The following is a 16,471-nucleotide window of genomic DNA, read 5'->3' as shown; positions in this document are numbered from 1 at the left end:
GTTGACTACAGTGAATGAGGTATACATACAGGAATCCAATTATACTGGGATTTGAGGAAGGTTGGTTAAGGTTTCTCTGGGCCAGAACTTGGAAGTTAACTTCTTTAAAGTAATGTATTCCCATTACTGATTGTGGTATTGGATAAGTACCCTATTGTTCACTACACTGTTGAGAAAGGCAACTTTCGGGTCAGTTTGTGCTGCTGGTTATTTTTCCCATACTTTCTCTTACTTGCTTTGAAAGAAAAACCTTAGGATTTAAGAGACAGGTTGAAAGTTAGTACCTGAAACAGTGCTATCTTAAAGTAATTAAAAACTGTTATTACTGTACACCAATAAAGTAACTTTGCCTCTTGCTCATTCTGCTGCTTCTGAAATATAGCTTTGTTACATATTTGCAACAACTTCCAGTAACTAGTTTCAGTTAACTATGTTATTTATAGCTTGGTTTTTTGAGTTCTGGTCAGAGCTTGGGAGGAGTTAGAACAACGGTTTGGCTGCACTGTCTAGTTCCTGGAGAAACCCATCTTGTGAAATGGCTAGAGTACTGAATTACTTTTTTGTTTCTCAGAATTCCTGTATGTTTATACCCATGTTGGGGAATCGTGTTGGTCTTTGGATGCTGTTGGACTATGCACACATAGGCTTGTTAGGGGATGTTGGGAGTTGCAGTCTGACATTTAGAGCAGCTTATGATATCTTACCCCTGGTTTACACCAGTACTGTTCTGCTTATTCCTGGCGAGACCTCTGCCCACAATGTGGAGGTTTCTAAATAAGGGTACAGGATTCACCTCCTAAGTCACCAGGGAAGTAGCCCTGCTTCTAATCTCTTGCAGAGATTTGCCTCTCCTAAATGTTTGGGAGTTTGAACAGGACTCTTCCCAGATACCTGAATTAAAGGTACTTCTGTAGCAAAACCAAAATGATTTTACACTGTGGTTTGCATGCATTCGTGCCAAATTCTTTCAAAAATACTGAAGCTGACAAGTCCGTATTGGAGGATCCATGACAGCATAAGTAAACAACATCATAGAGCAAATCTGAATAAAGTTTACACAAATTCAGGCATGGGATTAATATTGAGATGAAAGTAGAAGTGAGGCCAACAAAGGGGTGTGTGCTTGCGAAAAGCAAAAAGGAGAATTTCAATCCCCCCCCTTTTGTTGGCCTCATTTCTAACTCTGTAATTGCATAGTGAAATTGAGCTTGACTCAGAGGGCCTGTTGCTCATACTGCATGGCCATGTTCACACAAAAATGCCAAGCCACATTTCTGGCTTTGTAGTTCATGAGTAAGCAAGCTGGTGCACACTGCATGATTCCAATCCTAACTGCTTTTTTGTTCTGGAAGTATGAACAGTTCCTGTATGAACAGGAACCTAAAAGGGAGGGTAAAGTTTAGCATTACAGCCCAACTGGAGTTGTGTGTCTCTGAGAAACCTGGATATAGAAACTAATGTATATATTCGACTATAAGTCGACCTCATGTGTAAGTCGAGGGCAGATTTGGGGCCAAAATGATGGATTTTGATATGACCCATGGGCAAGTCGAGGGAAAACTTAGGGGCATGCAACAAAGGATCTATCGCAGTGGTCCCAAGACTGTACTCTTTAAGGGATCTTGGACTTCAGCTCCCAGAATCCCAGACTATTGGCCAACACAGCTGTGGCTTCTGGGAGCTGAAGTCCAAAATCTCCTAAAGGGCACTGTTTGGGAACCACTGATCTAAAGGATGAAGAAGGAAAGGAGAACAATGCCAAAGAACTTAGAAAATTCCAACAGGCGGCATAACTGTGGTCAGACTAAAGGCTAAAGGCATAACTGTGGTCAGACTAAAGGATGAGAGAATAGAGAGGGGACAATGCTTCTAAGATATATTACACTCTCACCTTTCACAGGGAATGGTTCCTTTTTAAAAATAAGAATTAAAGTACAGTATCTATATTGACTCATGGATATGCTGATAGTTTTTTTGGGGGGGGGGGGGGGGGTCAATTTTTTGACTAAAATTTCTAGACTTATACATCAGTATATACAGTAATTTCACATCCTGGCTTACTAGAGGAGCAACAAACCAGGAGTAACAATTAACATGTATGCCCTGGGATGTTTCCTGGTGATTTAGCCTTGGATGTATCCATACTATGCAGTTATAGCAGCTTGATACCACTTTAATTGCAGTGGCTCTGTGGTGTCAAATCTTGGGACTTGTAGTTGTAACGTGAAGCACTCAGAATTGGCCATTGTAGTTCAGGGGGAGTATACTAGAGCTCTCTCAAACCGAATTCTCAGTGAACTGCAAATCTCAGGATTGTATCGCATTTAGCCACAGCACTTAAATTGGCATCAAACAACTATAACTGTGTAGTGCAGATATAAATGCATTATTCCCTCCCCCAAACTTGGAGCTGGGGCTACGGGCTGCAGTTTTTATCAGCCTAGCTAACAGGGCTGCTGATGATGGAAGCTTTAGTCCAAAACATCTGGAAGGCAACAGTTTAGAGAAATCTGGATTAGCTGCTCAGAACTGCATGAAGAGCCAACAAGGAGGGATTAACCTTTGTATGCAAGCATGCTTATGAACAACAACCTGGGTGTCTGAAAGGTTTTGGCAGAGCTTTTTGTGCAGATATGGCCCATGTGTGCATGCAGTACTGGGCTGTGCAGTGCCAAGTGACATCATAGCCTGAACATGTGAACAGATTCATATCGCGCATAAAATGCATTTAAATGTTCAGTCTTACTCCAAGTGAGGGTCAACCTCCTGCCCCAGTAATACAGTAGCAATTAAAAAAGGCATCACATAATCAGATAACAAAACCTTGCAACAACCACAGATAAAACTACCACTTGCATGCTTGTTCTTTAAAAGCTGATCCTTAATTCCCTGGACTGGAAAGGGCTTGTTGCAAATAGTTTGTATGTCTTTGGTCCACCGGTAGGTTAGTATGGACACCAGTAGCTCTTAGGACATCTTGCCCAGGTCAGGAAAAGTACTTTCTGATGTCTTGCTAACTCCTTCACAAGGAGAACTTGGGAAGTATTATCTTTTTTGCACTACAATCTCATAGAATCCCCAGTTGATAACATTTTCTAGGTCTCAGTGAATCCTAACCTTTTGTTATCCATCTTCAAATGGTAGGCAAGCATGTGTAATCTGATATTAAGGCAGCCGTGAGCTCCTTTCAGATTTGCAACATATAACACACACACCCTCAAGAAATCTGTGATTCATTAGGCAGAAACTGGTGCAGAGGATCTATGCTTAGAAACAGAAACAAAGAATTTTGAATTGAGGGATTTTTTCCCTGGTTATCAGAACTGGAAAGACAGAATGTGATATGGCTTAATTGTTGGACTAAAACTGGAAGATTGGGGTTCAAATCCCCACTCACCCCTGCCTTAAGCAAATCACATTCTCTCAGCCTTAGAAGAAGGCAGTTGCAAACCTATTCTGAATAAATCTTGCCAAGAAGACCCTATGGTAGTAAGTTGTGTATTTGAAGTCACATAACGATTATCGATACTAACTTGGTTTTAGGGTTCTTTTGTAGAAAAATCAGTTTCTGGTTTCCCAAAGTGGCTAGGAAAAATGCAAAACTAGAGGGACTGTGTTGCTTTGGAAGACACATTTTGTTACAGGGCCGTACTTTCTATCATTCAGGGATAGAAAAATGTACAGTATTCTTTATCCTGTGTTTGTAGGCTTTTCTTCTTCAGAGAAGTTCCAGTGGTTCTCTTGCAATTACACAGACCATTTGATGATTTTAAGTGTGTTTTAAAATTGTGTTGTTTTTAGCCTATTCTTTGTGAGCCACACCTTGGGTCCTCATCCAGGAGAAAGGTGGCAAATAAATGATATACCTACTAGTTTAGGGGTATTTTCAGCTTATTGACTATCATTGCTGGAAAATAAGATCCAGGAGAAAAACGGCATATAAATAAATGAAATAAATAAATAATATACCTACTAGGTTTGATTATATTTTTAGCTCATTGAACATTCTTGCTGGAAAATAAAAACAGGGTTCCAGCTTACTGAGCAGTTGGGTAACACAGTACCTATGTGCTTCTCCTTGTATTTTCCCAAAAGAAAGCATTAGATTGTTGCCTTCCTGCTAAATAAGAGCTCCACATTCAAAAGAGGAGTCTCATAGCTGGCTGAAATGGTAGAGGTTCAGATCAAGTGCTGGGCAACTTGTCTCACTGAGCTACTCATTTCCCTGATGGAAGGAAGAGAACAAACCAGCATTGCAACTCCATTGCAGAATTAAGATCGTCTGCCGTGGCTCAATGCTATGGAATTCTGGGATTTGTAGTTTTGTTATGTGTTTAGCCCTCTCTGTCAGCTCTGGTGTTGTAACAAACTGTAAATCCCATGATGCCATAGAATGGAGGCAGGACAGATAAAATGCTGCCAAACTGCATTAATTCTGCAGTGTAGCAACAGCCTAGGTCACCTGTCTTATGAGTGTGTGTGTGTGAAGAGCTGGGCTGCCTATCTCACCAAGGAAGGGTTGCAGAGGACTGTGAAGCCTGTCTAGGGCAGACAACCTGTGGTTTCTTTGTGGAAAAGGAGACCAAAAAACCAGTCACCAGTTTTTCTGAAGTATGCATGAGGGAAGGCTAGGCTGCCCATCTTGCTGAGGAGGGACCATAGAAAGCCCAGAAGCTTATCTTGCTGAGGAGGGGGGCTAGGTTGTCCAGAGGAAAGTGGGGGTGAAGGACCAGTGTCACTGGGGAAGAAGATGCAAGGGCCTGACCGCCGGTCTTGGTGGAGGAAGAAAGTGTCAGGTTGCCAGGCTCAGTAATGGGCAAGAGAGGAAGAGTGCCACCTGTCTTGCTGAGGGTGGTGATAGGGGAACTAAGTCTGTAGTTACAACCCTGAGAGGGGAGTCCAGGGGACCTCTTCTCCTCGGTAAATCCTGACCTGTTTTTTTCTCTGTCTTCTCTACCCTCAGACAGCAAAGCTATTGTAGATGGGAACCTGAAGTTGATCCTGGGCCTGATATGGACACTGATCCTGCACTACTCCATCTCTATGCCCATTTGGGATGAGGAGGATGACGAAGAGGCCAAGAAACAAACTCCTAAACAGCGACTGCTGGGCTGGATCCAAAACAAACTGCCCCAGTTGCCCATCACAAACTTCAGCAAAGACTGGCAGAGCGGTCGGGCACTGGGAGCTCTCGTTGACAGCTGTGCTCCAGGTACAGAGGGGTGGGTGGGCAGGCAGCAGTCCTGCCTGTGAGGAGGACTTGGCTGGCATGTCGTGATAAAGTCACAGCTGTTCTGCATATAGGAACGCTAGCAAGGTAGAGCAATAGGGAGGAGACCTCAGGGAGGAGATTTCAGTCATATATATTCTAATCTTTCCTTGACCTACCAACCAAGTATAGAAGACTTAGAATTTAAAAACTGTGCCTCACATAATGTGCTGAGATCAAGAATTTTCTTTTCTGTACCAGAAGTGAACTCTGCCTTTCACGTGAAAATCTGCTGCTGGCTAAACTGGAGCTCTCCTTTTCAGCAGCCTTATTTAATTTGAGGATGGGAAAGTCACTTTGACCCCATACAGACAGGCCAAAATAAAGCTGCTTTGGGTCACTTTGGAGGTACACTGTTTAAATGATGCATGCGTCCTAAGAGTCCGGAAGCTGCGCCAAAGCTGCATTCTAGTCCTTAGAACTGGATCTTGGCTTTGGTGCGGCTTCTGGACTCTTAGTATGCATGCATCATTGAAACAGCATACCTCCAAAGTGACCTGAAGCAGCTTTATTTTGGCCTGTCTGTTTGGGGCCATAGTTGTTGTTAAACAATTGGGAGTTAGAGAAATCCTTGCTGGTATGTTGCAAAAGTTCCACAGATCAGCCAGTGAGTCTTTGATCTCCCTGGTTTAAAGTGGGCTTGGAATTGTGTGTTCCTCCAGAGATGGTTGGACTGCAACTCTCACTAGTCTTCATCTTTGGCTCTGCAGTCCAGTGACATCAGATGTGGTACATGATTCCTGCCCTTGCTTTAGAGTCTGCTACCATGAAATTAAGGAGGAGCATGGTAGGCACTGAAAGTATATGGCAAGGCTCTGTACATTTAAAGGGAGGGAAATAGGTGGATATAGGAGGATGTACGGGTCTCTTCCAGTCTGTTGTAGTAGCCTTCCTAGAGTTTCTGCCTATGAGGAAATGTTCCTACTGCCTGTAATTGAAGTGGGGGAATGTGAACTCTGTCCAAACAGGTCTGTGTCCTGACTGGGATTCATGGGATGCCAGCAAACCTGTCAACAATGCCCGGGAAGCTATGCAGCAAGCAGATGATTGGTTGGGTATCCCTCAGGTAAGAAGCATATGCACACATGGTGTGTGTCTACAACATAGACATTTGCACTGAACTAAACCTTGCTACAAAAGGTGCAGTTAAGGCATGTTAGGGTACAGTAATTTTTTTTTTGTTCTGGTTTCACTGCAGTTCAATACTAGTATGTGGTGCATGTTATTGAAGATAACTATAGGTTTGGGTTTTTTTACTATAATTCAAACTGGGGGTTCTAGGTGTCATACTCCAACACAGTAAACTTTCTGAGTTTTGGCTGTAATACTTAACACCTGAGAAGAATGCTCAGCTCCTGCCTCCCACTCCCTGGCGTTTTTCCAGCAGAGATTCTCAGGGACTTCTCTTCATCTTAAGGGCTACAAACTAGAGTAGCTAAAAAAAGAAAAAGAACCTAGGATTTCAGTCTGTGCTGTTTCCAGATTTGATGGCTGTCACTAAAATTGTGCTATGGATCTGTCTTTGTTCCCTATAACTCTTCATCTTTTCTTCTTTGTAGGTGATTACACCTGAAGAGATTGTGGATCCCAATGTAGATGAACACTCCGTTATGACATACCTCTCTCAGTTCCCCAAAGCCAAGCTAAAACCCGGAGCCCCACTCAGGCCCAAGCTGAACCCCAAGAAGGCCAGGGCTTACGGACCAGGTGAGTCCAGTAACAGGAGATGGAAAAAGTTTGATGTACTGTGTGGGCCAGGTGGGACAGAAAATTGACTTCATATGGCTTTCCAGGTATTATTGGATTACAACTCCCAGCATTCATCAGCACTGGTTCTACTGGCTAGAGCTGCTGGGAGTTACAGTCTAACAATATCTGGAAGCCTGTATGATCTCCACCCTTGAATTCAAAGGCCTACCATAGTGAGAAGGCAAATAATTTGTTCGTAAGGCACTTTAGTTAGGAAAGGGATGGGAACTGTGGAAAGGATTGTTGGTAAATAAAACAGCAGCCTCATGGATCTAGATTCTAATGAGAATCGTCATGATATTTTCAGACCTTTTTGTTGAAAATATCCTGTGATTAACTTGTGATGGTCAATTATTCTGTACTGTTCTGTGTATCTTAACTTAATCTTCCCCAACTTGTCAACCAGTTGTTTTGGACTTTGGCTCCTTTCACGCCCAGCTGTCATGGCAACAGACTGCTGCTGAGTGGGAATGATGGGATTCTAGTCCTGCACATCTAGAAAGTGCCAAATTTGTGAGGTGAAGGGAAGGCTGTGCTAATGGCACTATCTAGCCATATGACCTTAGATGAGATAGTGCTGGGATAACAAGCTTGTAGTTATAAACTGAATAGCACTTGATGTATTCTTTAGCACTTCTATGTTCTTCATCTAGATGAAGAATGAAAATATTGTAGCCCTCCAGGTGTTTGTTGACCCACAAGTTCCAGCAGCCTGAGCAGCATAAGCAATAGTGAGGAATGCTGGAAGTTGCAGTTCAGCAATCATTAGAGTGCAATAGAATTCCTGCCCCTTATATCGATCATGGCCAACATCCTACATTGCCTATGTAGTTAAGAATACACAAAAAAAGTAGTGCCTCCTAATCTGCCCCCCCCCCCACCCACCCAACAAACCCAGAAACACAGAACCCACCCCCCAATGAAAGGCTGTCCCTACTGCTGGCGGGGGTGCGCCGGGATAAGTTTCGAGCCCCCCCCCCACTGGCAAGTGAGGCTGTGACAGTCCAAAACAGGACCCTTGTTACAGTTCCTCGATGCATTGCAGTTCATTTGTGAGAGGAAGCTGGAAATGTCATATTACTGCACTGAGCAGTCACCAGGGGAATGGACTTTAATTGCTTAGTGCAGCTGTTGGCTGTTAAGGTAGGTAACAATATTCCCACAGTTGTGAATACGTAGCAGGCACCCCCTACTTTTTGATGACCCACTGTTATGACTGAAATTTTTGACTGTTGCCTCTTGTATTTCAGGTATTGAACCGACAGGGAACATGGTGAAGAAGAAGGCTGAATTCACTGTAGAAACCATCAGTGCTGGCCAAGGAGAAGTCCTGGTCTATGTAGAGGATCCTGCTGGGCACCGTGAAGAAGTGAGTACTGTGGGCAGCATGCTGTGTGAGTTTAGGTTAGGTGAGAGTTTAAGGTTGGAGAGATTTGGCTGGAATGGGCCTCGTTTTTGTGCTCCCTGAAGACTCCCAGCAGCCCCAGCCTCCCATTTTTTTTTAAAAAAAAAATTCAGCACAGTTTTTGCCCATAAACCATGAAAATCGCTCCCAAGTGTGTGAAAACACATTAAAAAATTACCCTCACCTGACTCCCACAAGACCCGAAAATCCTTTGCTACCCCCAATACTAATGTTTTCCTCTGCAGGGAGTGCTGCAACAGAAAGTGATAGAATGTTAGCTGTTTTTTCGGGGGGGGGGGGGGGGTTAAGAAAGATTGCACAGGAAAATTGTATTTGGGCTCGTTGCAGGGTGTAGCCATGTGGAATCAAGTTGGAAAAATGGACCCCTAGCCCCCCCCATGTGCTTCTTCACCTCTGAATTAGACAGACATATATAGGGCATAATGATCACTGCTCTACATGATTTAATGGGTAGAGTATCAGACTGGTATTTGGGAATTGCTGGTTCTATTTCCCAATGAGCCATAAACTTTACTGGATCAGTCACTCACTCTCTATTGATCTAGCTAATGAGAATTGTGGGGAGGAAGAGATCATGCAAGTTGTCTTGAAGTTCTTTGGAGCAAAGGTGGGATATAAATGTAGCTAATAATAAAACAATATATTGTTCTTAATAGAAAATTATTAAATTTCTTGTGTTATCTAGGCTAAGGTGATTGCCAACAATGACAAGAATCGGACCTTTTCAGTGTGGTATGTGCCAAAGGTGACAGGTGTCCACAAGGTAGGAACTTTCAAATAATGTAAGTAAGCGGAAATACTGGGCCTTTTCTTTGTGTCATCCTCTGATTCCTTCCCCCTTTTTCTCTTTCAGGTGACAGTACTCTTTGCTGGGCAGCATATCGCAAAAAGCCCCTTTGAGGTGAATGTGGACAAATCACATGGAGATGCCAGCAAAGTCACTGCCCAGGGCCCTGGCTTGGAGCCTACAGGCAACATTGCCAACAAGACGACCTACTTTGAGATCTTCACTGCTGGTCAGTGGACGGGGCAGGGATTCTGTCCAGAAGGGTGGGTGGAAGAATGACAGGCACTGCCAATCCCAGGCAGGTAGATGTTTGGACAACAAATGTAGCATCTGCATAAAACCAAGCATCTGTTGGAAAAGCTTGGTTTTCCTAGACTAGGGAGTATAAGTCCCATGTCCCCCATAATTGGACTGATGGAAGATGTGATCCAGCAATATCTAGTTCCCCTGCATTTCCCTGGAATTTGAAGACCTAAGGTAGTGAATAATAATAGGAAAATATGTATCCGTTCAAGATAGCAACTCCCATCAGCCCCTATCTGGTGTAGTTGACAGTGAGCGATTATGAAATCTACAGTACAAAAGATGTTTGGAGGTCACCCCCATGCACCTTTGCCATAGTGAGACAACCTGTAGCTAATTTTATCCCTTCTCTTTCTAGCTTCCTGTATGTTAAGGATCTAGGCTTGTCATTCGAGATAGGCCCCTTAACATAGCTCCTTCCAGCCACACAGGCAAATCGTTCATAGGCAGAAGCGATTGGGGATTCAAAACTGACTGCCTGTGAGCTTGTTATTTAACTTGGCAGGATATGTATCTAAACAATACCACAAAGTACACAATGGTACTTGGACAAGATCAGTCATCTCTATGACTATCAATCAGACTCTGGAAAAGATGACTTTGCAGGGGTATAGTTCCCAGAATTTCCCATGGTGGTGGGTGATTCTGGGGATCATAGTCCAAAAAAGTAACTCTTCTCAAGTTCTGTGAGTTCCAGCTCATCCAAGAATATTGGCTTCCTCTAGGAACCAGTTCTCTAACTCTAAAGTTCCCTTGAATGTCTGCTCATCTCCTTTCTGGCAGCAGGCTGCTTCCTTGTCCCAGCAGCCCTTGGCAAACAACTGATCTCTTGTTGTCTCAGATCTTGCCTTTTGTATGCATGACTGGAAGTTGAACAGCCTCCTTTTGAGTCAGAGTCTGAAGACAACAGTGCCTTAAAATTACAATCTGCTGCCTAAGCAGTTTGCCTGATTTTCTGGCTGCAGCATCTTTTCAAGCATGAAAGTCTTTCGCTAAATCCAAGCTGAAAACTGGCCTGGTGCTAAGTAGAGCATAACTTGGCATTCCACAGTTTCTGTATCAGAGGAGTCTTCCCTGCATGTATGTGTGTGTTTAAAATTGCTTTCAGAAATGAGTTTACATGACCATGAGCCAGATGAAAGTTTGAAAGAAACTGTAGAGAGTGGAGAACGGTCTTCTCAGTATGTTGTTAGTTAAAAGCAACTGCAAAGTGAAATGAGGTTGCTATAAAGAGGAATTTAAATTACTTGATGTGTGCCTATATTTGGTGATTTCGCATGTCTGAAGACTGCAGTAAATGCTGAGCATAGTGATATAGTATAAAACAGTATGTTCATTCCTGCTTATTTCTGATTTAAAGAGAGAAAATCCTATCCAGAAACTATTCTATTCCCTACATAAGTTATGTAGGTCACAAGCAAAAACCAGCTGAATGTGTCTCATATGTAATTGTGCTAGTCATAAAGAAGGGCCAAGAGATGTGGTGGAGGCATTTTCTCTCCGCTTGACCCACTGTACACTGAAAACTTATCTTGAGAATCTCACCAGGAACTGCTGATACAGTCCAGTTTATCTGTGCTATCGTATGGTTTAGACATGTCTTTAAGGGTGGGAACCCAGACTTGCCCAAGAAGCTGAATATTGGCACACAACATGGTTTTATTTAGTTTGGTAGAAGGGTAGCCCATGTTGTCTCTGTTGGAAAGAAAACAACAAAGAATATCGTATCTAAAAGCCTAACAGGTTTTAGTGGATATAAGCGTTTGTGAACTGCAGTCCACTATTTATTGTGTTTATATCCGACTTTACTCCTCCTACTAAGACTGAAGGTGGCTCATGCTATGATTTGAATACACAGTTATACCTGAAAACACAGAAATGTATTATGGTAACCCAAAATTTAAGCAGGTTATCATGCTCTGCATTTTGCATGTGATTAGGGTTGCCATTCATCAGGACCTCCAAACCAGGACAAATGTAGGACAAAATGTTCAAATGTAGGACACATTTTTTGTGTCCTACATTTGAATAGGAGTCTCCGAGGCTTTCCCTCTGGGCCTGGGCCCCGCCCTTGGTGGGGGCGGAGCCTAGGCGGAGAGGGACTCCTCCCCTTCAGGGAGGCTTTCCCTGCAGGCCTGGGCCCAAGCGGCAAGGGAAAGCCTCCCTCAGCTTGCTGTATCTCGCCGGGGAGCAGGGGCAATCCCGGGGGCAGGGCCAAACCGGGCTGTGACCGTGCGGCCCCGCCCCAAACCGGGAAAGTCCCGCCCCCAGGCAGGATATGGCAAGCCTACATGTGATTGTCTGACACCATAGTTCTTAAGGTCCTTCAGAATTTTGTTGGATTTGAGCTCTCACAATCCATTACTATGGTGCAATCTGACTAGGGCTTCCAAAAGTCCAAAATACTGAGAATACAATAGAGTTTGAGAACCATTGGTTTAAAATGCATTTGCCTTCCCATGCTTTTTGCTTGGGATGGAATTAATTGTGGTGAAGATTTTCCACATTTCATGTCGGTTGATTGTTCTGTCACCAGCATTCAAGTCAAACACATATTGTGATGTGGAAGGCCTTGTTCAGCAGCAGTTCCAGCTTCTTCCCTTCTCTCCATGCCAGCCATGTAAAGATTTGTGACTGCTCTTTGTCTGATCAGAAGATTTTTTCTTCAGGGTACAGTTTTTGAAATGTTCTAGACCAGTCCTACTCATTTGTAAGCAAGTGGACCAAAATTATTGCCATTTTCTGAGCTCTTACATGTCTCAGGTCTTGCATTCAGGACAGCAGAGTGGATCTAAAGGATTGAAACTTGGAATGATCAGCGCAAAACAAAAAAAGGGGGGTATTATAAACAGTGCCTTGAAATATTGCAGGCTTGGAACAGGTATGGGCAAGCAGAAGGTCAGTCAGCCATTGATGGAGAAGCTCTGATTCCCAGAAGCAGGAAACTTCTATCCTTCTTATCTTTTGGTTTCAACTGCAGCTATTTGTGAATGGAAACCTAGGAAGTTTATTTCTGAAAAGCTGTTGTTCCCAGGAATTTTAACCTCACTAGAATATCTCCTAAGGCATCAGGCTGCCTTTGGATTCATTTAGAGGGTGTGGTGTAGTGGTTTGTGTATTGGACTACAGCTCTAGAGACCAAGGTTTGAATCCCTGCTTAAGAGTGATCCTGAGCGAGTCACACTCTCACAGCCTCAGAGGAAGACATCCATGGTATCCTCAGCACTCTTCTCCAGCATCACATCTTAAGTTTATTTTCTTCCTGTCCTCCTCCTCCACTGTCCAGCTCTCACATTCATACATGGCGATGGGAAATACAATGGCTTGGGCAATCCTCATTTTAGTGTTCAGAGTTATATCTTTACATTTTCAGATTTTATCCAGTTCTTTCATAGCTGCCTTTCCCAATCCTAGTCATCTTCTAATTTCTTGACCGCAGTCTCTGTTCTAATCACTGTTTGATCCAAAGTATGGAAACTCCTTTGATTACTTCAGTCTTCTCCTTATCTAGGATAGATTCATAGTCATTCTTTTTTGTTTTCTTAATGTTCAACATTAAGCTTACTTTGGCACTTTCCTTCTTAGCCTTTACAGTAATTGCTCCAGGTCTTTGTTGGTTTCTGCTAGTAGTGTCGTGTCATCTACATTTTTTAGGTTGCTAGCGTTTCTTTCTCTGATCTTCACTTCTACCTCTTGAGTCTAATCCTGGCCTGTGTAATATATTTTTTGCATATATGTGGAATAAATAGGGTGATAGTATGCAGCCTTGCCTGGCCCCTTTGTAGATTGGGAACCATTCTTTTTCTCCATATCCAATTCTGATGGCAGCTTCTTGTCCTGAGTACAGGTTACGCATCTGGACAATCAAATGTATTGGCACTTCCATTTCTTTGAGTGTATTTCATAGCTTTTCATGGTCTATACTGGTAAAAGCTTTGCAGTACTCAATAAAGTCTGTGCAGATTTTCTTTTGAAATTCCCTGGTACATGCCATTATCCATCATATGTTTGCAATGTGATCCCTAGTCTTTTCCTTTCCTGAATTCAGCTTGCGTCTCTGGCTTTTCTCACTCCTTGTATTGTAGGAGTCTTTGCTGCAGAATTTTGAGAATGACTTTGCTAGCATGGGAAATTAGCACAATGGTCCTGTAGTTGCTGCAGTCTTTTGTATCTCTTTTCTTGTATATTGTATATACAGGAATGTATATTGATCGTTTTCAATTTGAGGGCTACTGCTTTTTTTCCATATTTGTTTACATATTTTAGTTAGAATTGAACTTGATTCTGTCTCTGTGGATTATTCCAGTTCTATTGGCATATCATCTGTTCCTAGTGATTTATTTTTCCCAGTTACTTTGAGTATGGCTTTCACTTTGCTTTCCAGGAGAGAAGTTATGGTCTTGAAACTTCGGGCAGTCAGCAGACTAAGGAAGCCTGCAAGAATAACCACCAAGAAGATGATAGCTCCCATTTCAGTTGGGCAGTGAATCCACTTCAGGTTCATCCAGCCTGTAAAGGAGTCTTTCTGAACCATAGCTCTAAAATAGATCTGACACCATGGATTGTTCTTTTAAAACTAGCAAAACCTGGAATGGATTGAATGCCTTACAGACAACAGGAGCTGTCATTTTATGATTAAAACCATTAGAAAGTATTCTTAACTGTGGTAAAAATCTTGGTGTAATGGCAATCTGAAGGTTAAGCAAAAGGGACAATGTATTTTGTGTCTGTATCTCCATTTTAACATTACCATTTCCCTTTCTAGGTGCTGGGGTTGGGGAAATTGAAGTCATCATCCAAGACCCAACTGGCAAGAAGGGGACAGTGGAGCAGCACCTGGAGGACAAAGGCAACAGCACCTACCGCTGCACCTATAAGCCCACTCTGGAGGGCACATATACGATCTATATCACTTTTGGTGGAATCCCTATCCCACGCAGTCCATATACAGTCACCGTGGGGCAAGGTGAGTTTACCATCATGCACTGGGCTTGCTAGTGGGACATCTTTTTCTTTCACACTGTTGCTTCTGCTTGGGGTTTTTTCTCTCCAGAAAGTGTGTGGGAGGATGCTCTCTTCTGTGCTAACTTATCTCCTCTCTGCCTGCCTCCTCCTGTCCTGGGCCAGCTCTCCTCTGCTCTCTTCTTTCTTCTCTGAAGAGCCACCTCCCTGGATCTCTGTTGGCACTCATCTCCTCCCAGCTGCTCGGCGCCCGGACCCAGGGCTAATGGTATTTCACTCTTGGGGCATGGGTGGGGTGATCCTGTGGTGAGGGTTTATGACAGTGTTCTCTGCAAGGACAACTTGTTGGCTTAAAATCACACCTGTCTGCCTTTTGGTGGTGGGGAAGTTAATAAGGTGCCTGGCATGTTAATACGGGATAAAATCTGCCCAGTCACAAAGTTATGGAATCTTTTCTTCCTCTTCTCTCTCACTTTTTTGAGGAAAGATTCTAGTCACTCTTTTTCCTTTCTCTGTGCTGCTGTAGCCTGCAACCCCAATGCCTGCAGAGCAGTGGGCCGAGGTCTACAACCCAAAGGAGTCCGGGTGAAGGAAACGGCAGACTTCAAGGTCTACACAAAAGGCGCTGGTAGTGGCGAGCTCAAAGTTACAGTAAAAGGCCCAAGTAAGTTTGTGTGTCTCTATCTACATACATGCACTGTTCACTACCAGTGACAGAATTTAAAAGATGGGATGGTTGGGGTGGCACTGCTTGGTGATGTTACTTTTTTTGAGCTAGTTCCCACAATCTAGCATGGCCACACTGGCTGAGGGATTCTTGGAGCTGTACTCCAAAAAAGTAACTTTTTGAACTTCAGGGACTGATAGGACTTGTACAGGATCTTTGTGCTTTAATGTATAAACACTACTTTACTTTTTGTAATATTTTATTAATTATTCAGACGCAATAATTACAATATAATATATATATGCACTTATACATGATGACTTATGTTATTACAATACCCAAATTTCAAAATTTCCTAATATTATATATCCTCTAGCATAATACAACTCTTACCTTGTATATAATGTATAATTTTAATATGTATACATCGTTCTCACTTTTACCCATTTAGCATCCCAGTTACCATTGTTTTCTTTTCTTCATCTTTCCTCCTCCTCTTCCTTCTATTATTCATTCCTCATCCTTCCTTTAACCTTCCTACCTAAAAAATTCTTGCCTTGCCTTTCTTTTTGTACTTCTCGTAATTCCTTGTATCTAATTTTCTAACTCCTCTCAGTTCTTCATGCTTATTCCTCATATTTCCTTTGCATCATCACTACACCTGCACATACCTTCTCTTCACATACTCATGCCATCACCAACTTACTTTGATCTTCCAATTGATGAAGAAAATGTTACCTTAGGTGATATTTAGACTGGAATTAAGTTATTCAATAGGGGAAAAAAATGTAGAAGCACTACTTTTCAGTTTCTGCCTCTGGCTGCTGTTTGTGTCTAATTGACATGTTCAGGGATATTGCTGTTGCTTCTCTTGTTCAAAGTTAGAGCCATGTCTCATGTGGGGTTGCTCCTATGGGAGGCACACAGTATGCTGTAAACCTCAACCAGAGAGTATGTATACCCACATCTAACGGGAAACATAACACACTGCTAGGTTTCTGTTACAAAGAGCAGTGAGTAGATAGTGCCCTAACAAAGCATTAATATGATATTGAGATCTTCATTCTGCTATGCCAGTGGCTTTTGTTTGAGGGTGCAGCAGTTCTGACTCCTTGCTGGTTGATTTGCTTATGTACTCATAGGCTTTGCTCACAGAGCCTGATCACAAGGGTGAGTTGGCTTGCCAGCCCCCATAGCTGGGCCAAGACATTTTGTTGCTTGAGGCTAAAAAGATGGTGTTTTTGTCTGTTCCTTGTACAGAAGGTAATAAGATGTAGCAGTTGAATTTTATCTCAGTAGTGGAGACTA

General features: G+C 42.8%; 1 protein-coding gene across 4 annotated transcripts in view; it reads left to right on the top strand.

Moving 5' to 3' along the window:
• Positions 1–16,471, top strand: part of FLNA (filamin A) — a 107,080-nt gene that overhangs the window by 29,304 nt on the left and 61,305 nt on the right. For all 4 annotated transcript variants that reach the window (XM_042449006.1, XM_042449003.1, XM_042449004.1 and 1 more), the window contains exons 4-11: positions 4,964–5,212; positions 6,238–6,335; positions 6,829–6,976; positions 8,269–8,387; positions 9,130–9,207; positions 9,298–9,460; positions 14,300–14,500; positions 15,023–15,160. In XM_042449006.1, the coding sequence (XP_042304940.1) occupies positions 4,964–5,212; positions 6,238–6,335; positions 6,829–6,976; positions 8,269–8,387; positions 9,130–9,207; positions 9,298–9,460; positions 14,300–14,500; positions 15,023–15,160 (1,194 nt within the window). The remainder of the gene's footprint in view (positions 1–4,963; positions 5,213–6,237; positions 6,336–6,828; positions 6,977–8,268; positions 8,388–9,129; positions 9,208–9,297; positions 9,461–14,299; positions 14,501–15,022; positions 15,161–16,471) is intronic.

This window comes from Sceloporus undulatus, chromosome 2 (assembly GCF_019175285.1).
Source record: "Sceloporus undulatus isolate JIND9_A2432 ecotype Alabama chromosome 2, SceUnd_v1.1, whole genome shotgun sequence".
NCBI classification, from domain to species: Eukaryota; Metazoa; Chordata; class Lepidosauria; order Squamata; family Phrynosomatidae; genus Sceloporus; species Sceloporus undulatus.
This window is presented reverse-complemented; position numbering and strand designations above follow the sequence as displayed.